Consider the following 22,757-nt stretch of genomic DNA (forward strand, 5'->3'; position numbering starts at 1 on the left):
CTCGGGCTCACCTGCTCCCTCCAGTGATCTCCTCTCCTGCACCCTGGCCGTGGGCTCTGTCTCCCCGCTGCCTCCCTGCGCTGCTCCGCTCCCCGCTGCCTGACGCTGTCGGCTGGGCTCCTGTGCGCCCTGGGGCTGAGGCTCTCTGCCCGTCTCGTCCTCCACCTCCGGGCAGTTCTTCACCACATGCCCTTCGCTCCCACACCTGAAGCACTTCATAGATTCCGAAGTCACGAATACAACGTAGTCACAGCTGTCAATCCGAAATTTAAGGGCCACATTGATCTCTTCCGTGGGGTTTTTTAGGATGACGTAGACTTGTCTCCGGAAAGAGACGACGTGCTTCAGCTGCGGTGCCCTGCAGCCCAGAGGGGCCCTCCTGATCGGAGAGACCACCTGTCCGTACCGGGACAGCTCCCTCTCCAGCAGCTCGTTCCTCAAGAACGGAGGCACGTTGGAGAGGGTAATCTTTCGAGCCGGGCCGCGAGAGGCAGTACCGGGGTGAAGGTGCCGTCCAGGACGACTCCCTTCTCCACCAGGGTGTTTGCCAAATCGGTAGACTGCAGGAAAATGACTATCCCTCCACTCATGCGGGAAGCGGACCTGATGTTCCTGCAGCCCACGACCTCCCCGACCGCAAGAACACACCTCTCCAGCGGACAGAACTCCGCAGGGGAGATTTTCACACCATGGCGTCGAGTTAGTTTCTCAAAGGAGAGGTCTGGAGGATCAGAGCCTCCAGAACCAGCCATGATGAGAAAATAAACCTCGCTTTTCCCAAAAAAAAGACAGAAAAACACAAAACCAGTGAAGAAACACCGCCACATGATCAAACCCACCGAAACTCCGCCCACTCACTCCCTCAGTCTCGCGAGAAACACACAGAGAGAGAGAGAGGGGTTCATACACACACACTGACTGGACACTCCAGTACATTAACACTGCACTGAGAGAGAGGGGGGTTAATACACACACACTGACTGGACACTCCAGTACATTAACACTGCACTGAGAGAGAGAGGGGTTCATACAGACACACTGACTGGACACTCCAGTACATTAACACTGCACTGAGAGAGAGAGGGGTTAGTACACACACACTGACTGGACACTGCAGTACATTAACACTGCACTGAGAGAGAGAGGGGTTAATACAGACACACTGACTGGACACTCCAGTACATGAACACTGCACTGAGAGAGAGAGGGGTTCATACAGACACACTGACTGGACACTCCAGTACATTAACACTGCACTGAGAGAGAGAGAGGGGTTAATACAGACACACTGACTGGACCCTCCAGTACATTAACACTGCACTGAGAGAGAGAGGGGTTAAGACAGACACAGTGACTGGACACTCCAGTACATTAACACTGACCTGAGAGAGAGAGAGGGGTTAATACAGACACACTGACTGGACACTCCAGTACATTAACACTGCACTGAGAGAGAGAGAGGGGTTAATATAGATGGAGTGAGAGAGAACCTTTATTTCTCTGGTTATGATCCTGCGCGTGTTTCTGGTGTGGGTGGCGGGTGGTAATGATTAACAGGAGAGAGAGGCGTGTCTCACTGCGGTGGCACACCTGATGGCAGCCCCCTGTCTGGGCAGCAGCGCACCGAGAGCACAGAAGAACCGCAGACGTGCAGCTCAGCTCCGCCACAGTGAAACAGGACGAGGCAGTTGTCCTGTGGCCTCAACCAGCTTGTGTTTCTTCAATGGAGCAGCTTCATAGTGAGGCTGGAGGTGAGTCTGACAGTAAGAGGCCACGCGTGACGAAACGAGCCGAGAGGAAGTCGAGGAGTCTGGGACGTGTAACCATCCCCATCCCTCCTCTAGGGGGCGCTCCGGTCCTCTCCGATGTCCCCTGGTGACGGGCCCCTGCCCCCAGTCCTGCCCCTCCCGCTGTTCCGGGCTCAGCACTGGGAAGACCCGCCTGCCAGCAGCTCCAGGAGAGCCCCGACGGCACGGCTTCACCCCGACTTCACCCTGACCCCTGACCCGGGGCTCGCAGCGCCTGGTTCGAGTCCCTGTCCCTGCCCCGGATCCCCTTCCGGATCGGAACCCGTCTGTCTCGGATGGACCCCCGGCTCCTGTTTCAGTAAGTTTGAAACATTTATTTTCATTCTCTAGGAATCTGAAAAGTGCAAAAGAAAGTGAACATTTGTTCTATGTCAAAAATAATCTTCTTATATAATTTCCTTCATCATCTCTGGCGGTTAATTGTTTTTTTTCTGATTGTGTCTTTTTCCTCTTGTACTGGTCTCTGCTCCTCTAGTTGTAGTTGAATCTGTAAATTCTTTAAACACTGAATCATTTAAAAAAAAACAACGAAACCAGCCCTGCTCAAACTCCTCAATCTCATCATGACAGCCGGCTGTTTCCCCGAGGCCTGGAACCAAGGACTGATCACGCCCCTCTGTAAGAGTGAAGACAGACTCCATCCCAACAACTACCGGGGCATCTGTGTGAACAGTAACCTGGGGAAGGTATTCTGCAGTATCCTGAACACATGAATACTGGCCTTCCTTACTGAACACAGTGTCCTGAGCAAGAGTCAGATTGGCTTCTTGCCAGATCACCGCACATCTGATCACATTTACACCCTACACACACTGATAGACAAACACGTCCACCAGAAACACAAAGGAAACATTTTTGGCTGCTTTGTCGATTTCGAAAATTCATTTGACTCGATTTGGTGTGAAGGACTCTTTTACAAAGCCCTCCAAAGTGGTGCAGAAGACAAACTCCACAACGTCAAAGTGCTCAGAGAACACATCCCAATCAGATCTTATGATGTTGGCACAGCTTTGCACCACATGCATATTATATTTGGAAGAACAAAGATAAAATAATAATAATAATAATAATAATAATAATAATAATAATAATAATTGCTGACAGTTATATAGCGCTTTTCTGGACACTCCACTCAAAGCTCTTTACAGGTCATGGGGATCCCCTCAACACCCACCAGTGTGCAGCCCCACCTGGATGATGCACCAGTACACTCACCACACACCAGCTCTCAGTGGGGAGGAGAGCAGAGGGAAGCCAGTTCAGAGAGGGGGGTTATTAGGAGGCCATGATTGGTAAGGGCCAATGGAAAATTTGGCCAGGACACCCCTACTCTTTTCGAGAAGCACCCTGGGATTTTTAATGACCACAGAGAGTCAGGACCTCGTTTTTACATCTCATCCGAAGGACGGTGCCTGTTTTACACTATAGTGTCCCCATCACTATACTGGGGCATCAGGACCCACACAGAGCGCAGGGAGAGAGGGCCCCCTGCTGGCCCCACTCACAGCTCTCCCAGGAGTCTCCCCTCCAGGTACTGGCCAGGCTCCCCCTGCTGGGCTCCAGTGGGCTGGGAGCTGGGAGAGAGCGCCCCCTGCTGGCCCCACTCACCCCTCTCCCAGGAGTCTCCCCTCCAGGTACTGGCCAGGCTCCCCCTGCTGGGCTCCAGTGGGCTGGGAGCTGGGTGAGAGCGCCCCCTGCTGGCCCCACTCACCCCTCTCCCAGGAGTCTCCCCTCCAGGTACTGGCCAGGCTCCCCCTGCTGGGCTCCAGTGGGCTGGGAGCTGGGTGAGAGCGCCCCCTGCTGGCCCCACTCACACCTCTCCCAGGAGTCTCCCCTCCAGGTACTGGCCAGGCTCCCCCTGCTGGGCTCCAGTGGGCTGGGAGCTGGGTGAGAGCGCCCCCTGCTGGGCTCCAGTGGGCTGCCAGTTGTGAGCTGCAGAGTGACCTGGCTGCTGTCCAGATCAAAACGTGCCAAACCTTTGGAAAGAACTAATAATGCAATTGGAGACTTGTCGATTGAGGTAATACAGCACATCTTGAGAGCTACATAGCTCAGTAGCTACGCTGAGCAATGAAGAGATTCGGAGCGCCTAAAAGCTGTTTTTGCAGAGGTACATCCCCTTCCACCCAAACCCACCCCTTTGGACATAACTTCTACAGAGGAGACAGCTCTAAAGTCAGGACTCCGCGACCCGGCAGTGGTGTTTTGTGGCTGTAAGTGACTGAACACGCGGTCTCAGAAGTGGTGAAAAGACCGACCCCCGACTAACGCCAAGCGTCCGCACGTCAGTACAAGACTTGAACTTGCGAAAGCATTTTTTGCTGAGGGGCAGAATCAGAGAATGTGGGGGCAGGAAGGAGGTGATGTGATGGTCAGGGGTGCTGCAGCAGAACCTTGAACTTGAACTTGAACTTTACTGCCATGTGTAACCGGTACTGGTCCAATGGAATTCTTACTGACAGGAAGTCTCTCGATTGCAAAACAGGTGTAAAAAACAAGACAAAGTGCAAACAGTGCATCAAGACAATATACAAACAAACAATAGACAATGTGCAAGTAAACATGTAGACAGTTTGAATGTAAACAATACAGACGTGTAAACAGTGACTGGAGATGTGCGACAGATAAGGAATCATAAAGAGGTAGATGGTGATGGTGTAGGTGTGGTCCGAGGGGGATGGCTCAATGTTTTCGCCAGTCTCACTGCTTGTGGATAGAAGCTATTGAAGAATCTGGTGGTCAGTGTCCGTATGCTCTTATATCTCTTGCCTGAGGGCAGTGGGGTGAAGAGCTCATGCCCGGGGTGGTGACTGTCCTCTGTGATGGCCAGAATTCTGCCACGGCAGCGGTCCTCATAGAGCTGTTTAATCTCGGTGAGACCGCAGCCGATGATCTTCTGGGCCATATTGACCATTCTCTGCAGTGCCTTTCTCTCTGGAGAAGAGGTGTTGCCATACCACACGGTGATCTTCTTGGTGAGGACGCTCTCGATAGTGCAGCGGTAGAAATTCACCAACACATGTACTGGCATCCCCCAGCGCTTGAGGCACCTCAAGAAATAAAGGCGCTGCTGAGCCTTCTTCATGATAGAGTCAGTGTGCACAGTCCAGGTTAGATCTTTAGAGATGTGAATTCCCAAAAACCTAAAGCTGGTGACTGTTTCCACTTCCGTTCCATCAATACTGAGTGGGCTGTGAGTGTGTGGCCTGTGTCTCCGAAAGTCCACTATTAGCTCTTTTGTTTTCTTTACGTTCAAGTCCAGGTTATTGCTATGACACCACCTAAGCAGCTGTACGACTTCATCCCTGTAAGTGGACTCGTCATCATCACTGATCAGTCCTATTATAGTGGTGTCATCAGCAAACTTAATGATGTGGTTGTTGCTGTGTCTTGCTGTGCAGTTGTGAGTGAACAGGGAGTACAACCTTGGACTCAGACAGCAGCCTTGTGGGGTTCCAGTGCTCAGGGTGAGTGGTGTTGATGTTTTATTGCCTATCCGCACCACCTGTGGTCTCTCGATAAGAAAGTCCAGCAGCCAGTTGCAGACAGAGGTGCACAGACCTAATCCCCTGAGCTTTGTCACCAGTTGACTGGGTATGATGGAATTGAATGCTGAACTATAGTCCACAAACAGCATTCTCACATACGAGTTCTTAGTGTCCAGGTGTTCCAAGGCTGTATGCAGAGCCAGGGAGACAGCATCATCCACTGATCTGTTGTTCTGGTAGGCGAACTGCAAGGGGTCCAGGGACTCTGTGATGGAGGAGTTGATGTGTGACAACACCAGCTTCTCCGGGCATTTCATCACCACAGATGTTAATGGTGGTGATGAAACACCACCAACATTGTTTTTACCACATTGTAGTCATAGAGAAATTTTAGTCAAGCGGTTTAATTTATGTGCATAATAAAATGTATTTCTAAGAGAATAACTGAACAGCTCTAAGTTCGATACTCATTTTGTCAACAGTGTTTTCCCGCGGTACAGCACTGCGTCACGAAGCGAACAAAGTGAAATATTTCAGATGCGGTCGGAGAGGGCGGTACTGAGAGTCCTGAACTGGACGTTTCTCAGGTTGTTCTGAGAGTCTGGACACGGCTGGGATTAAAACAATAGTTGAACAAGTAACGAATTGTAGCGCGTTTTGTTCCAATACAGAGGAACTAAAATAAGCGAAATGAAATATATTTATATTCTGTACATGCCAAAGTTTCACAAATAATCCCTCAGATAATGATGTTGAATACACAAACTGCCAAAGCAGTGCAGTAATCTCCCGATGCGGTCTCTCGTGTTTTGGGTTAGTTTGTAGATATTAAACACAGCTGAACACAACACCAGGAATGAGTTTAACTTCACTTTTACTTGAACAGCAGGTCTGTCGCCATCTTCTAACCCGCTTGCTCTAGGGAGCGTCTCACAATTACCACACTAACCAGCGCACAAGGGAGTGTGTTAAAACTACCTCTCACGACACAGTCCCTCTGTGGACAGAGAATCGTCCACATGAAATGTCCAAACGGCAGGACGGAAGACAAGACTGACACGGAGCCCAAGTTTCTGTCCGTGAAGAAAAAAACTCGCCGCTACCAACAAACTTTTGGGCTTCATATGAAGGAAAGCGGAGCTTTCACTGGCCCATTACCAAACTTCATTGGGAAATAAAATAAAGAAAAGACTAGAAAGAAGCATCCACTTTTCCCTGGATCACGATCAGAGATCAAATAAAACGTCTCTCACAAACCACCACAGTAAAAATAAACCCCAAACGAACATAAAATACCGAATATAGTCATGTATCCCTGTATTAAAGGGAGCCGGGTATTAGACTGGCTGGAGCTGCTCACAGACACAGCGCTGGTGATAAACTACAACTCCCATAACCACCCTGATCCAGTTCCTGTCTGCGTCACAGTCCCTATTCCTCCAGGCTGTGGTGACGTCAGCGGGTCCCTCCCCGTTCTGGAAGCTTCACAGTCACCGGCGCGCGCAGGAGAGACTCACACGGGATTTCATTTTTAAAAGTTTATTTTCTCAAAAAATAGAAAAAAAACACAGCAGGGTTTCTAGAGATATTTACAAGTCAGGAGTGCAGCAGGCTGGTAGCGAGGTATATCTCCCTCTCTCGTACATGTTATTTTTCCCCGTTTAATTTAAAAAAAATTATATAACGCATTTAAACACAACACAACATCATAATTTCTAAAATTCCTACTGTATTTCTGACCTCACCTCACTGCCCGTCAGTAAACCCGTCTCCCAGTGTGAGCAGTGGACAGAGAGCTGGGAGAGAGTCAGCCTGTGTTCATGAGTCAGTGACGGGTTTAATCTCCACACTGACAGCAGGCAGCAGCTCAAGGTCTTTATACTGATCCCAGGTACCGAAGACAGGATAGATCTTCTCCCCCCGAGGGAAGACCATGTCAGTGAAAGTGTAGACATGAGCTCTGGACCCCACTGTGTAAAAGGAGACCTTCCTCTCCTCAATATCCACACACACCCCCAGCTTCCTGGGCTGCAGACTGAGGGGGAGAGGGGTCTCAGGGGCAGTGAGAGCAGAGAAATCAGACCGGTTAGAGTCCAGACACCAGTAACCCTGCTGGGGAGAGAAGCTGATCCACCCTTTCCTCTCTGCAGACTCTCTGGTCACTCCTATTGTCCAGCTGTCATTCACCTCCACCTCCCAGTAGTGTCTCCCTGAGGTGAAGGCCTCCCTGCTCACGACACAGGGCCAGAGATGAAACCTGTGAGGATGGTCAGAGAGACTCTTCCTCTGTCCCAGTCTCACTCTCTTCCTCTGTCCCAGTCTCACTCTCTTCCCATCCTCAGACAGGCTGAGCCCACAGTGAGCTGTATCAGGGTCCAGAGTCACAGCAGCTGGGGAATAAAACACAAACATCACAACAGGCTCCTGCCGATCACAGTCCAACTCAACTCCATCAGACTGTGAAATGTCTTTGTCCCCAAACACACCGAGAGAGAAACACCAGTCAATTACTAATGACTGCTCTTCCCTTCCAGAGAAACGACATCTTCTTCACTGTTTCACTAGTGTTACACATGGGAGTGATCCCAATATCCTCTAAATACAAACATTAAACACTTGTTTTCACAGCGATGAAACTTTATTTTTTAAACGACATTATTAATAAACACAGGACCGACCGGACTGCAGGAGAAACTACAGCCCGACCACTCGCTTTCAAACACTTCAAACCCACCACAACGACCTGTATACTGTAAGAAACTGGACAGCCTGTCTGTTAAACCGGTTTATTTCAAATCCCAGTTCGGCAGCTCGTTCATCTCCTCTGAGACCATTTTCCTGACGACGCAGAATAAAAAAGTGCTGAATTCAAAGACTGCATAATGCAAGTTTTTACAGAAAAAAATATAATGGGAAAAGCAAAACCTTGCTGAAATATAAGAAAGCCTTCCCACTTACTTTGAAAATGCGAAGAAATATCCAAAGTGTTCAGTTTAAAGCAGAAATAACACATCCAGAAACCCGGAGAGAAAGACGAGAGAAACAGAGGCGCTCATACTGACTTCAGACTGCTCGCGCTCACTGTCCGCCTCTCTGATAGGAGACACCAGCTGTCAATCAGTGAGCTCTGACCACTGACAACCGGGGGCGGGGCTTATACATGCCCAGAGCGAATGGGGGTTTTAATCGATTCAAGAAGCTTTATTCGCATGACTAATGAATACTGACTTAATACTCTCCTCATACTTAATACTTCAGGGTAAACTCTTAATACTTAATACTGAGTAAATACTCCCCTTTTCCTGTCTGCCTGTCAATCTAGTGAAGATCAAAGACATTCTTATCAGGTCTTATTTTTGGACTCCTGGAGCCTAGAAAGGCTGACACAGTCACCTACATGAATTTATAAAAACACCAGCAGCCATATCACTCTGCAACTCACAACTGGCAGCCCACTGCAGCTCAGCAGGTGTGAGCCTGGTCAGTACCTGGATGGGAGACCTCCTGGAAAAAACTAAGGCTGCTGCTGGAAGAGGTGTGAGTGGGGCCAACAGGGGGTGCTCACCCTGCAGTCTATGTGGGTCCTAATTCCCCAGTACAGCGATGGGGACATGATACTGTAAACAGGCGCTGTCCTGTGGATGAGACTTAAAACCAAGGTCCTGTGTGGTCATTAAGAATCCCAGGGTGTTTCTTGAAAAGAGTAGTGGTGTAACCCTGGTGTCCTAGCCAAATTTCCCCCAGGCTTTTACCCATCATGGCCTCCTAATAACCCCCCTCTCTGAACTGGCCTCATCACTCTGCTCTCCTCCCCACTGAGAGCTGGTGTGTGGGGAGTGTTCTGGCACACTATGGCTGCAGTCGCATCATCCAGGTGGGGCTACACACTGGTGGTGGTGGAGGGGAGTCCCCATTACCTGTAAAGCGCTATATAAGTGTAAGCAATTATTATTAATATCTGAATTCATTTCTGGGCTCAGAGCGCCTTTATTTCAGTGATGAGAGAGGTCGCCCTCTTCTGGACACTGCAACTCTGAAGCCATCATGACAACATCTTCCACTGATATTTCACACTTATTCTGTGTAGAACAGGACACAGTGTCAAACACTGACTTACTCCACAGGAGAGTGTATCAGTCTGGAAACACAGACACCCTCTAGATCACTCCTGTTTGAAACGAGGTCCCCAATATCACAGGCAAACACCCCAATACACACTCACTCTGGTGGGACTAGTGAAATAATATTGACAATCCAGTGTCATTCTTAGTGAAACACACCACTGGGTCTCTTAATGACCAGGACCATGTGAGAACACCAGCTGGGCTGAAGAGAAAGACCCCAAAGTTATAACCCCTGGCCAGTAAGAGGAGCCCTACAGCCCCAGTAAATACCCCTCTTAAACTAACCATGAGCACCTGACTCTGACATGTCTGAGCTGCTTTGAGGAAAACAGGCTGTACTGTGACCCCAAGCTTCTCTCTGTCTGTGTGTCTGTGTCTCATGGAGAGCAAGCTGGGGTCCTGTATGTGAAAAGATGAATTCCTAATGCAAGAGATTGTATATGGCAAATAAAGAGATCTTGATCTTAAACGTGTGTCATTTTTACCATTTCTGTGACAAGTAGAATTGACACAGCTTTCCAAACATCTGTTCTTCTTGATGTGAAACTGCAGAAACATGTCCTGTACAGAGTGTTTGCTCACTCTTTCAACACTGAACAGAATACATTTACGATGACTTATACCTGCTGTTGGCTTCCTGTTACTGTTGGTCCCAGTAAACAACAAGCCAGCAATGAACAAACTGTGTAACGGGTTGTGTGTCGTCCTGAATTCTTTTTCTTTTTGTCTGTCATTCCCCTATCTCTTCACATTCATCTGCGCAAAATACACAGAAATACTGTTTCTTCCCCCTTCAACTTATACCTCTCCTGCATTTTACTGTGTAATTCCCAATTCAAGTGTATTTGATGTCTGCAGACTGTAGTCTAAAAGCATTTGAGGTTATTATTATCATCATTATTGTGAGACTGGCTCTGCTCCAGAATATTCCAGTTATTCATAAATCCAGATCGTGTCCAAGCTACTGGCCATTAGACTGAGGACCGCCCTGCCCCACATCATCAACAGTGGGGAAGGGGGAGAGATGTGCCGAATATCCCCCTGAAACTCCACTGCATCTTCTTCTGCAACCTCTGTCACTAGGGGCTGGACCCCATCAGTCACAATTCTCAGTACTTTGTCAGGCTGTGGTTCTCCCTCCCAGTGAAGCATCTGATCTGGTGTCAAACACTAGTCCTAAAGCAGAAAACTGACCGGAGACCTACTAGGAGGTATGAGGCCATGAGACAGCCAGAGCTCTGCACCAACAAAAGGCACTATACAAGGAAGAGAAAGGAGGAACTAGTCACCAGGGAGAGACAGATGATCCTACAGGTCACCGGGGAGGGGCTGACGATCCCATGGGAGACCTGGGTAAAGACTCAACCCAGACGACTAGACAACAAGCTGAAGGCCCTCAGCTGGATGACTGTGCACCAGAGCTGGTGACCAGAGAGGTGTCATGCCCTCTGCAGCCAAAGGGCGCTCCTACTCTGTCCTGTCCCCAGTTCCTTGTGCTTTGCTGTCCTTCTGGTGTCTCTGTCTCTGGGGATATATATTTCCGGGTCTCTCATTCCCCTTCGCTCACCATTGACGTTCGGATGTCCTGAGACCCGCCCAGCACCAGGTCGCCCCACGTCCGCTGCCTGAGAGCATTGGTTTCTATACAACTCCTGAACTGCTGAACTGTTTCATCGGAGCAAAAGAGCACTGGACAGTACTGAGGGCTGAAGAAAACCCAGAAAAACTGTTCATTGGTGCTCCTGTTGAAAAATGGACAATCGCAGTTTCAAAGCCAGGACTGCAGCCAGTGGTAACACCCAGGAGGCTTGGAGGGGCTCTTATTGTGTGAACCAGCCTCACTGACCACTTGCAAAATACAATGATTGATCATGGACAATCACTCTTTTTGAGACGATTTAAATTCTGTAGAAGAGTTGTTGTCAGAATTCTATTCTCTGTAAGCACTATGCACTGCACATTGTTGTAGTAAAGTGCATTTTCTTAAATAAACTACACCCACTGGAACTTCTGTGTCCATCTGTGTGTTTGACACAGTGTGTCTCTGATCCACACAGAGTGACTGTCTGCAAGCTTGACTTTCTGAATTCAGACGTGTATCAGCATGTATCAGAGAGTGAATCAGTGTGTGTGTCAGAGTGTGTATCAGTTTCTGTATCACTGTTCCTGCTGTGTGTTTGAGCTCCAGGTATATTTCAGAGGGGAAGTGTTGTGAAAAAAGACTCACAGTGTAAAAACTCTGCTCTGGACCAGGGCTCTGGAGTCAGCAGACTGTAGACTTCAGTCACTGGGGAGACACACAGAGAAATGTCTCATCAGGGCTGCAGTAACAGAGTATCAGGAATAACATGTTCTACTGGACTGGGACTTTAGCCCCTATTAAAACATTCCTGTTAAACTATATACAGCACAATATAACAACTCACTTACTGTCATAAAGATTTGTGAGACTGGAGATTTTAAGACATTTCACCTAGAATTTGAATCATTGACTGATAAGCTGCTCTCATAAATACAGTCACTGCACAAAAAATCCATTGACAATATAAGAGATAAACAGGAAATATATAAGCTGTCCAGAAAGACATCAGTGTGTTTCTCTACTTACCTGTTGTGGAAATCTTTCTTGATTCCTTCTTGCAGAGATCCTCCAGTCGCTCTTTCAGTCCAGAGACAGCTCTCCTCACTGCCTCAGGAGAGAAGTGTGGACGGACAGGGATGCTGGGTGAGTCTCCAGCTCCAGGAGGGACACAGACAGACTGGAAATTCTGAATCGGGAAGAGAAAGAGGAGTTTCCAGTCAAACACATCACACATTCCTGGGGAGAAGCCAGGAGCAGCTCTGTGTGAGAGACACCCTTCTGTACTGCAGAGTCACAGAGCAGTGATGTTACCTGGAGGAAATGGATGTGATCCTCTGTGTGTGAGAGCTGGTTCAGCTCAGAGTCTCTCCTCTTCAGCTCAGTGATCTCCTTCTCCAGTCGCTCTAGAAGTCCTTCAGCCTGACTCACTGCAGCCCTCTCTTGAGCTCTGATCAGCTCTGTGACCTCAGAGCGTGTTCTCTCAATGGAGCGGATCAGCTCAGTAAAGATCCTGTCAGTGTCCTGTACTGCTGTGCGTGCAGAGCTCTTAGGGAGGAGACACACAGTGGATTATTACACAGGAAAACACTCAAACTACATTATGCTGTATGCTCTGTTTCCAAAGGGTACTGTCCAGTGTCCAGCTGTTGAAATGAGTGTCTGTGTGTCCACTCATCTGGTGAATACCCACTCTGAGTGACTCCACAGCCTGCCTCAGCTCCTGCAGCTTCTTCTCTCTCGCCTGGAGTCTCTGCTGGGTTTGTGTCTGTGTCTCCCCCAGCTGCTTCTGTGGAGAAACAGAGACACTCAGGACATTTCTCCTGTAAGAGAATCACATCACAGAGACACCCCTTAGAGTCACCCTGGGAAATCCACACTCTGTATCCCTGATGTCTTATCCACACGAGATGTGTTTCCTGGTCCTGTCTGACATGCTCCTGTTTCATGTCTAATCTACACCGGCAGCGTGTGCAGCGCAGCAGACACCTGACACCTGGGTCTGCACATCTGTATGTGAGGTGAAATGTAAAAAGAAGATAATTGTGTTTCAAATGATATATAAAACATCATCTAGAGATAGTTCAGTTGGGGAGCTGCGTCAGCATGCGTAGGCTGGAAAGGAACAAGCAATAGGTTTATTCCATACTGAAATAAAGAAGAAAGAAAACACAACGTTTCGGCCGTGGAGCCTTCTCACACCTGAAGAAGAATAAACCTATTACTTGTTCCTTCATAATCTAGAGATTTCAGATTTCATTCATCTCAATATACACTAGTGTCCTGACTGCTCTCGGCATCTCAAAACAGAGGACTACAGCAGTGCTGATGAGCCTTGTTGCCACTAGTTTCTCCGAGTGGTCAGAGGAGACCCTGTGGCTGACGTGCTTGACCGCTGGATGAGGTTCTGGACCAGGCAGACCCTGTGTCCGACCACATCTCACATCCTGTCTGCTTCTGGGAAAATTCAGATCATTTCAGAGGACAAAAGGAAACATGTTCTGTGTCAGATTGACTCCAGCAGAGCCCAGCGTGAGTCTTGTATTTAATAAAGCAGGTGAAGGTATTATACCACAGTTCACTGGTTTATATGTCTGAGATCCACCACCTGCCTATTAGATCCCCTTCCCAGCACTTTATTTCAATCCTGTTTCTCTGCTTTCTGCCGCATAGTCCTCAGTATAATAAATGAATCCTTGAGCACTGATGTGGTACCAGTGGCTTCACAACTGCTGCTGTTACCCCTGTGTGAGAAAGAGAATCATGGCTCAGGACAGCCTGAACAACTTTCACCCTCTCTCCAACTTTCATACCCTTTCATTACCTTTTCATGCAGAAAGTTTACAGTGTGCTGTTAGATTTCAGGTATAAAATCCTCTTTGAACTCCAATATGGTTTCAGACAACCTCACAGCACAGAAAGTGCCCTGGTCAAAGTCACTAACGATCTTCTAACGGCTTCTGATTCTCGTTCTCTTTCTGTCCTCATTCTTACTGAGCTCAGTGCTGCTTTCGACACGGTCAGCCATGACCTCTCAATTTCTTGTCTTGAGACTGTGTTTGGAGTTTCTGACACTGCTCTTCAATGGTTCCAGTCTTACCTCACTGATCACTTTCACTTTGTCTATCTTGGCGATTGTAGCTCTGAAATTGGACTCATTAAGTCTGGTCTTCCTCAGGGGTTGACACTGGGCCCCTACCCTTCAGCATGTATGAGTTCTGATGATACTCAAATCTGCAGTACAGTACCTCCATACTAAACTGACACTGACATGTCTCTGCTCTAATTGCTTCTCTGACATAAACACATGGATGACTCACAATTTCCTTCATTTAAACTGCGACAAGACAGAAGTCATGTTTCTTGGCACACCAATGCAGTATCCTTATCTGTGGATGACACTGTACTGGAGTCACAGTCAAAATTGAACAACTTGGGGGCGATATCTGATCCAGGCTTGACATGTGCAACAAATTGTCAAAACATCATTCTTCCACCTCAGAAATACTGCCAGGCTGCGTCCTATGTTATATCTAATTGTTGCTGAAAAGCTGGTCAACTCTTTCATCTTTACTCATATTGACTACAGTAACGCTCCACTCGCTGGGGTATCTAAACCCACACTGAACAAACTTCAGTATGTCCAGAATATGACAGCCAGAATTCTGACCAGGTCTAGTGCAAGTGATCACATTACTCCTGTCCTGAAGTCCCTGCACTGGCTTCCTATCAGGTTTCATGTTGACTTCAAAGTCCTCATGATCCCCTAAAAGTCTCTGCATGGCTTGACACCTCAGTACCTGTCAGAGTTACTATCATCCTACTCCCCACCTCACAACCTTCAATCTTCTAATTCTGGTCTCCTGTCTGTCCCCCAAACCAGCACTCTGGGTGACAGGGCTTCTCCTGCTGCAGCCCAGAGCTCTGGAATTCTATCCCTGTGGATATCATAGAGTCACCTTCCCTGAGCTCTTTCAAATCCAGACTCACAATCTTCTGTTTCAGAAGGGTTTTAATTTAAGTGGGTCTGTTTCTGCTTCTTTGCTTTTATACTGTTTTCCAAAACCCCCTTCTACCTTCTACCTTTTGTGTTCTGTAAAGTGCTTTGAGAAGCCATTTTAAATCTATCATATAAAAATAGAGTTTATTATTATAAATAATACTATTGTGCTGAAATTAAAGCAGGACTTCATTAATGAGGGTGCAGTCTGTTCTAGAGGTGTTCAGTGTGCTGTGCATTAATGAGGATGCAGTCTGTTCTAGAGGTGTTGAGTGTGCTGTGCATTTTATGAGGGTGCAGTCTGTTCTAGAGGTGTTGAGTGTGTTGTGCATTAATGAGGATGCAGTCTGTTTTAGAGGTGTTGAGTATGCTGTCCATTAATGAGGGTGCAGTCTGTTCTAGAGGTGTTGAGTGTGTTGTGCATTAATGAGGCTGCAGTCTGTTCTAGAGGTGTTGAGTGTGCTGTGCATTAATGAGGGTGCAGTCTGTTCTAGAGGTGTTGAGTGTGCTGTGCAGTAATGAGGGTGCAGTCTGTTCTAGAGGTGTTGAGTATGCTGTGCATTAATGAGGGTGCAGTCTGTTCTAGAGGTGTTGAATGTGCTGTGCATTAATGAGGGTGCAATCTGTTCTAGAGGTGTTGAGTGTAGTGTGCATTAATGAGGGTGCAGTCTCCTCTAGAGGTGTTGAGTGTGCTGTGAAGTTGTACGGTGCTATATGAGGACAGTAAAGAGGGAAACAGTGAAGGAGAGGAGGAGGAGATCATGAACAACAGACAGAAGAACAGGAGACACTTCAGAGACACAACCAGTGTGGATCACAGCTGAGTACATGAGCAGGACTCAACAGTGGAGATCCAGCATTACAGATACAGTAAATACAGCCCAGAGATCACTAAAAGCCCCCAAATATCCTAAATATCCTTTTTACATGTTGTACTAGACACTTTATGAACAGACACAAAGTCCTCACCTGTTTCTCAGTCCTTCCTGCTGCAGCTGAGACAGTATCATGGCCTCTGTGTTCATCCAGTAGACAGAGATAACAAACACACTTCTGGTCAGTACGGCAATAGACCTCCAACGGTTTTTCATGAGTGGAGCAGATCTTCTCCTGCAGTTGTCCTGTGGCATCAACCAGCTTGTGTTTCTTCAATGGAGCAGCTTCATAGTGAGGCTGGAGGTGAGTCTGACAGTAAGAGGCCAGACACACCAGACAGGATTTCACAGCTCCCCTCTGTCTCCCAGTGCAGACATCACACAGCACATCTCCAGGGCCAGCAGGACTGTGAGCAGGAGGAGGACCACTGAGCCCTGTCTCCTTCAGTTTCTCCACCACTTCAGTCAGGATGGTGTTTCTGTGAAGATCAGGTCTTGGGGTGAAGGTCTGTCTGCACTGGGGGCAGCTGTAGATCCCAGTCTGATCTTCCTGATCCCAGCAGTTCTTAATACAGCCCTTACAGTAACTGTGTCCACAGAGCAGAGTCACTGGATCCTTCAGCAAATCCAGACACACTGAGCAGCTGAACTGGTCCTGAGAAAATGGAAAAGTGCCTTCTGCCATTTTTCTGACAAGTAAAAACTGCACAGAGAGGAGCAGTAGAGACGGAGCTGCAGTGAGGCTGTTTCTAGTAAAACGAAACTGATCTCTGAGTTTCACTTACTGGATCTGCACAGAGCTGCAGGGGTGTGATTATTAGGGGGTGTGGTTGTTAGGGGTGTGATTAGGGTTGTCAGGGGGAGTGGTTTAGAACTGCAGTTATGAAACAGCTTTGGTGGTTGTTGTTTGGGGAAGGTGTGGGGTTGTAAGAGATGTGACTTACTGTGTCATTTTGGACCTGACAGAAAGATGTTGTTTTAATAAACTTTGATGTCAGTAGCTGCTCAGGTGAAGTCAATCCAGTTGTTTGTGTTCCCAATAATCAAAACAATAAAATACTAACTTGCTCACACAGCATGAGAAGATCAGAGCATGATGGTGACAGACAAGAGGAGGCCAGCTGGTCCATCCAGCTGTTTAATCGTTGGGAGTTATTTGGCTCCAGGATCTCCTCCAGCTGTGTTGTGACAGAGGGGTGTCACAGCTCCACATGGTGCAGAGGATTTCACTGTCCGGGTGTGAGCTCTTACTGCGAGCAGTCCAGCCTGCTGTGTCTCTCTCTCCAGGCCAGTGAGCCCAGCCTGCTGTCTGGCTCTGCCCTGCAGCGTGTGGGCCAGCAGGGTACGTCCAGGGCCTCGTGCTTCACCTGCGCAGTGACCCCCCTGTGAGCCGCACAGACCTGCGGAGCGCTGCAGAGCGTCATGAGCCCATCTCTCCCCCGAGAGACGCTGGAGGAGCAGATGGACAGGGCAGTGTCATGTGGGTGTGATTGTGATCTCCATCCACCCAGCGCAACAGCGAGCCCCTGATCTCTGTGTGCAGCAGCTCTCCTTCCGTCCACAGGGACTGACAACACCCCGCGTGTCTGATAATTACTAGAAACTCATTAGTCTGACCATCTCATCTCATGTTACTCTAAGGGGTTGTGGAACCTGTTTCACACTCCCACCACTGTTTGTGTAAAGCAATACTCCTGTGCTTTGCTGGAAACCCACTTTCTTGTCAACACCTCTGAGAAGTTAATCAGTCTGGATACAGTAAGTCCCTCCTGAATCTCCTGCAGCTGAGGTTCACTGGTGTTCAGTGTGACGTTTTCAGAGGTCGTCTGGTCACAACCAACTGGAATCTCAGGGCTGTACTCCTGAGAAAAGCCAGGATTTTGTCCTCAAGTCTTTTACAACAAAGGCATCCTAAAACACAAGTAAGTTCCCTCTTTTAGGAAGAGAACCACAAGCAAATGGAATCCTTAATACAAACACCTGTCACGCTCGTAAGCCCCTCCTCTTAAGGATGCTCCAGCCCTTCCTAGTTTAGTGTTGATCTCCTGCACCTGCCTCCGGTTCCTGCCCCCCCTGCTGTACAAGCCAGGCGTTCCTGCCAGTCTGGGCTCAGCTGTGGAAGATGGACACCCGGAAGTCCAGGAGCGACTCAGCGGCACAGGCTTCATCACGGTGTCCTGATCTTCTGGGTCCGGGATGAGGGAGCGTCTGGCCCCGTGACCCCCTTTTATTCCCCCGACCCTCCGCCAGATCCCGCTCCGGCTTGTAACTCTGTTCGTCTGTCAGGATGGATCACCCGGTCTTGGACTATTGCTACACTCATGGATTCACCTCGGACTCCCTTGGACAGTTTGCCTCGGACACACCTCCCCCGAACACCAGCGCACCGTGGACACGCCCCTGATTCCCTCCAGCCCCCTGCCTGCCTCTTTCTCCCTGTTTTCCTCACTCCTCCCCAGATTGTGCCGTCTGCCCAGGGTCCGGAAAGAGAAGCGCTCGGCCGGCCGGTTTCCCTGCTGTAGCTCTTCTGCGTCAAAGGGGCCCTGCGTGTCGTCAGCGGCGTGGCCCTGCAGTTTGTAAGAGGGTCTCGGAGCCGGGGGTCCGCTCTTGGACGGTGACGGTTTCATCCGTTAGGGTCTGCTCATACCCCTTCTCCAACACTTCCTTGATTCTGGACACCCGCACCTGGTCACCCACATTGGAGTGAAAACTTGGGACGGTTTAATAATCATAATTCCTCACACTTACATAGCACTTTTCTGGACACTCCACTTCACAGGTAATGGGGATCCCCTCCACCCCCACCAGTGTGCAGCCCCACCTGGATGATGCGACGGCAGCCATAGTGCGCCAGAACGCTCCCCACACACCAGCTCTCAGTGGGGAGGAGAGCAGAGTAATGAGGCCAGTTCAGAGATCACCCTAGACTGTTCTCCAGCCCTTAAGGGAGTCGTCTGGTGGGACGGAGGCCGGAGATCGCTCACTAGCCATGTGGGAGAACTGGGGTTAGAAGAGCAAACGAGACCAGTTAGGACCCCCAGTGGAGCGGGAGGTGTTTCTGTGGGGCGGCGCCTCCACGTTTTTGTGTTGATAGTTCCGCTGAACCTCTCTACCGCCCCAGCCCCCACGTCGCTGGCCGGCACGAGATGTCCGGTCCTCTCGCGTTTGAGAGCACCTTGGGAGGTCCCGCTTAAGAAATTCCTCTCCCCTCGGCCGCTTGTGGCGTTGTGTAGGAGGAGCGCCCCTCTTGGGGAGTACACTTCGGGGGGAGAAGCCCCTCCAGAGGCTCAGTTCGGTGGATTTAGACATCGCGACTATCCATGTGGAGATGTCCCGGAGACCGCCCTTGACCTCGGAGTAGTCTCTCTCCCCTGTCCACCACGTCGGCCTGCCCCTGCCCGTCCATATCGGGCACCGGCGTCCTGGCTCTCTGCGGAGCTCGGCTAAGCCGGCCGATGGGACAGCCAGTCTGACCCAGGCTCACACCCCGGGATCACCAGACCCCCTAGGGGTATAATACAGCGCGCTAAAACCCACGGCGGACACGATCGCCTACCCTCTGACGCAAATACGCACTTGTGTGCACATATTTCAGACAAGAGGGGGCCGCGGAGGCGGAAATTTGGACCCAGAGACGCCGGACAACTCGGGAAGACGGGGGCGGGACATCGCAACTCAGAACGACAGACCATTGGCTCAGAAGGGGGCGGTACATCCAACGGGCGCCTGTTGGTTGAAAAAGGGGGGCGTGGCACCTGTCAAAAAGTTTGATGGAAGGTGTTGCTTCTCCCTACTACAGTGTGTGATCTCCTGTCCCCAGCCTGAGGAACAGACAGTGAGCCTGTCTCTCCATAATAATAATACAGTGTGTGATCTCCTGTCCCAGCCTGAAGAACGGACAGTGAGCCTGTCTCTCCATAATAATAATACAGTGTGTGATCTCCTGACCCAGCCTGAGGAACAGACAGTGAGCCCGTCTCTCAAAAATAATACAGTGTGTGATCTCCTGTCACAGCCTGAGGAACAGTGAGCCTGTCTCTCAATAATTATAATACAGTGTGTGACCTCATGTCCCAGCCTGAGGAACAGACAGTGAGCCCGTCTCTCAATAATAATAATACAGTGTGTGATCTCCTGTCCCAGCCTGAGGAACAGACAGTGAGACTGTCTCTCAATAATAATAATAATAATAATACAGTGTGTGATCTCCTGTCCCAGCCTGAGGAACAGACAGTGAGTCTGTCTCTCAATAATAATAATAATACAGTGTGGAAGAGCTCAAGGAGAGATCCCGTCGGTCCGGGACTGAGCGCAGGAGACAGTAGCAGACCATGGAAAGGAGGCTGTGTGGTTGGAAGGCGATGGTCCTCAAACAGACCCTGGATCAGCAGCATCTCCTCGAGAGGCAGAGCAGAGCGAAGCTGACTGAGAAACATGTCTACACACCGCCGCGAGTGTAGTCCCAGCGCGTCACACGCCCACTCCACGCTGCGCCAGCAGCCCTGATCCACGTCCAGCAGGTGGTGAAGCTGTGTGACGTTGGCGTGGACCAGTCTGCTGGTAAAGTCCAAGGAGCGGCCCGGTTGTGTGTCCATTCGTGGATTGTGTATTAATGGTTCTCTGAGTGTCCAGTATAGACTGGGCCACTCTTCTCTCTGCACGCGCAGATGCCGCCAGGCCTCCAGGAGACTGCGCTGGAAAGGCAGCAGTGGAGACCGGTCAACCCTGCTGGTGTCCATCAGGAAGAGCACACAGTCGAGCCCGAGGTGTCCTGCTCGACGCAGCAGGGTGAAGGTCAGCTCCCTCTAGGACAGCGAGGCCGGGCTGATCAGCAGCTTCTGCACTGTCTGCAAGCGAAAGGTGTCCACCCGGCTCCAGATGTCGATGAGTCCTTGCCCTCCGTCCTCTCTGGGCAGATAGAGGACGCCCCTCCGCAGCCAGTGCAGTCCGTCCCAGAAGAAGTCGAGGAGCGTGGCCTGCAGCTCCCCGACCAGTCGGGCTGGTGGCTCCAGACACACCAAGCGATGCCACAACATCGAAGCCACCAGGGTGTTGACAATCAGAACCCAGCCTCTGTAGGAGATCTGGGGGAGCAGCCAGCGCCAGGGGTCCAGACGACCTTTCACTTTTTCAAGGAGCCCCTCCCAGTTCTTTTTCACGCTGGCCTCATCCCCCAGGTGCACCCCCAGGTATTTGAGTCCCCCTCTGGTCCAGCTGAGCCTCTCTGGCAAGACTGGGGGACCCATCTCGCTCCACTCCCCCAGGAGTAGGGCGCTACTCTTGGCCCAGTTCACTTTGGCTGATGATAGCCGCTGGAAATCACTCAAAGTTGTCTGTAGCGCCCTGACATCCTGTTCTCCTCCGACCACGACCATCATGTCATCAGCGTACGCCGAGATCTTGACAGTGGAATCGGGGCAGCCCGGGATGTACAGGCCCCTGATGACCCGGCGCAGCTGATGTAGCACAGGCTCGATGGCAAGGGAGTAGAGCATTCCTGAGAGTGCACAGCCCTGCCTGACTCCCCTCCGCACTGGAAACGGAGCACTCAGCCCTCTGTTGACCTTTAGCACACTGAAGATGTCACTGTACAGCACCTGAATCATGGCAACAAAGACGGGGCTGAACCCGAAGGACCTCACGGTCCTCCACAAATACTGATGTTCAACCCTACCAAAGGCCTTTTCCTGGTCTGACGAAATGAGACCAGTATCTAAACCCAATAGTCTGGAGGTGACCAAAACATCTCGAATCAGAAATATGTTATCAAAGATTGACCTTCCGGGCACGCAGTACGATTGGTCGGAGTGCACCACGGACCCCAGCACCACCATCAGCCTGTTGGCCAGAGCCTTGGACAGGATTTTATAATCCACACACAGCAGGGCAACAGGTCTCCAGTTCTTAATGCCACACAGGTCCCCTTTCTTGGGCAGCAGGGTGACAACAGCTCTCCTGCAACTCAGTGGCAGGTCCCCCTGCTCCAGACTTTCCAAATATACATCGAGCAGGTCAGGACCCAGCACAGCCCAGAAGGCACGATAGAATTCGGCTGGCAGGCCATCGAGACCAGGGGTCTTGCCATTGCTCAAGCCACTGAGTGCAGTGGAGAGCTCCTCCAGGGAGAGAGGCCTCTCCAGCCCTGCCCTCTCCTCTTCGGGGACCTGTGGAAGGTCTTCAAGGAACCTGCGTGTGCGGACCGAGTCCTCACTAGCCTCGCTGGAGAAGAGCGCTTTATAGAACTGCATGGTCCTCTCCTGGATCTGCCTGGCCTCGTGCAGCTCCTGCCCTGTCTCCGAGCGCAGGCAGTGGATCTGCCGGCTCTGGCCCGGTTTCTTCTCTAGGCCGAAGAAATAGCGAGTCGGGGCGTCTACCTGTGATGCACTCTGAACCCTAGAATTTATTAGAGCTCCTTGTACTTTTGTGTCCAGAAGGCCAATGAGTGATTCTTTTTGGGTGTGGAGGTCATCAATTAGCCTCCTGTCTGCACGACACTCCAGAGCCTGGTGTAGCTCCAGAATGTCTCTCTCCAGAGCCTTCATGGACTCACGGATACCTCTCGTGACACTTCCAGCGTACTGCTGGCAGAACTGGCGAATCAGCACCTTGCCAATATCCCACCACTGCCTCAGGGAGACAAAGTGGGCTTTCTGACTCCTCCACTGCTGCCAGAAGAACACGAGGCAGTCACAGAAGTGAGCATCGTCAAGCAGCTGGGTATTAAAGTGCCAGTAGGCACTGCGGGACCTCACTGATGGCACAGCGACTGTGCAGACAGTGAGACAGTGGACCAACAGGCCCACTGGACAGATGGAGCACTGCTTGACGATGCTGTAATGATGTTTACGGCAGTAAAGTCGGTCTAGCCTGGCCAGAGAGAGGG

At 50.1% G+C, this 22,757-nt stretch overlaps 1 protein-coding gene across 1 annotated transcript; it reads right to left on the reverse strand.

Moving 5' to 3' along the window:
- Positions 1–6,819: 6,819 nt before the first annotated feature.
- On the reverse strand, positions 6,820–16,650 carry LOC148659620 (E3 ubiquitin-protein ligase TRIM39-like). The gene is made up of 6 exons (XM_088633851.1): positions 15,969–16,650; positions 12,693–12,788; positions 12,314–12,547; positions 12,029–12,188; positions 11,648–11,707; positions 6,820–7,686 (listed from the first exon to the last, which is right to left on the reverse strand). Exons 1-6 carry the CDS (start codon positions 16,557–16,559, stop codon positions 7,115–7,117), a joined length of 1,713 nt encoding a protein of 570 aa, XP_088489977.1. The 5' UTR covers positions 16,560–16,650; the 3' UTR covers positions 6,820–7,114.
- Between the last annotated feature and the right edge of the window lie 6,107 nt (positions 16,651–22,757).

This window comes from Lepisosteus platostomus, chromosome 6, assembly GCF_059453375.1.
Source record: "Lepisosteus platostomus isolate fLepPlt1 chromosome 6, fLepPlt1.hap1, whole genome shotgun sequence".
In the NCBI taxonomy this organism is placed as follows: Eukaryota; Metazoa; Chordata; class Actinopteri; order Semionotiformes; family Lepisosteidae; genus Lepisosteus; species Lepisosteus platostomus.

Coding starts and splice junctions, on each gene's coding strand:
- LOC148659620 (XM_088633851.1), bottom strand. CDS start 16,559: ATGGCAGAAGGCACTTTTCCATTTTCTCAGGACCAGTTCAGCTGCTCA. Junction 12,789..15,968: donor CAGGAAGGACTGAGAAACAG/GTGAGGACTTTG, acceptor GTTTCTCCACAG/AAGCAGCTGGGGGAGACACA. Junction 7,687..11,647: donor CAGAGCAGAGTTTTTACACT/GTGAGTCTTTTT, acceptor TTTATTCCCCAG/CTGCTGTGACTCTGGACCCT.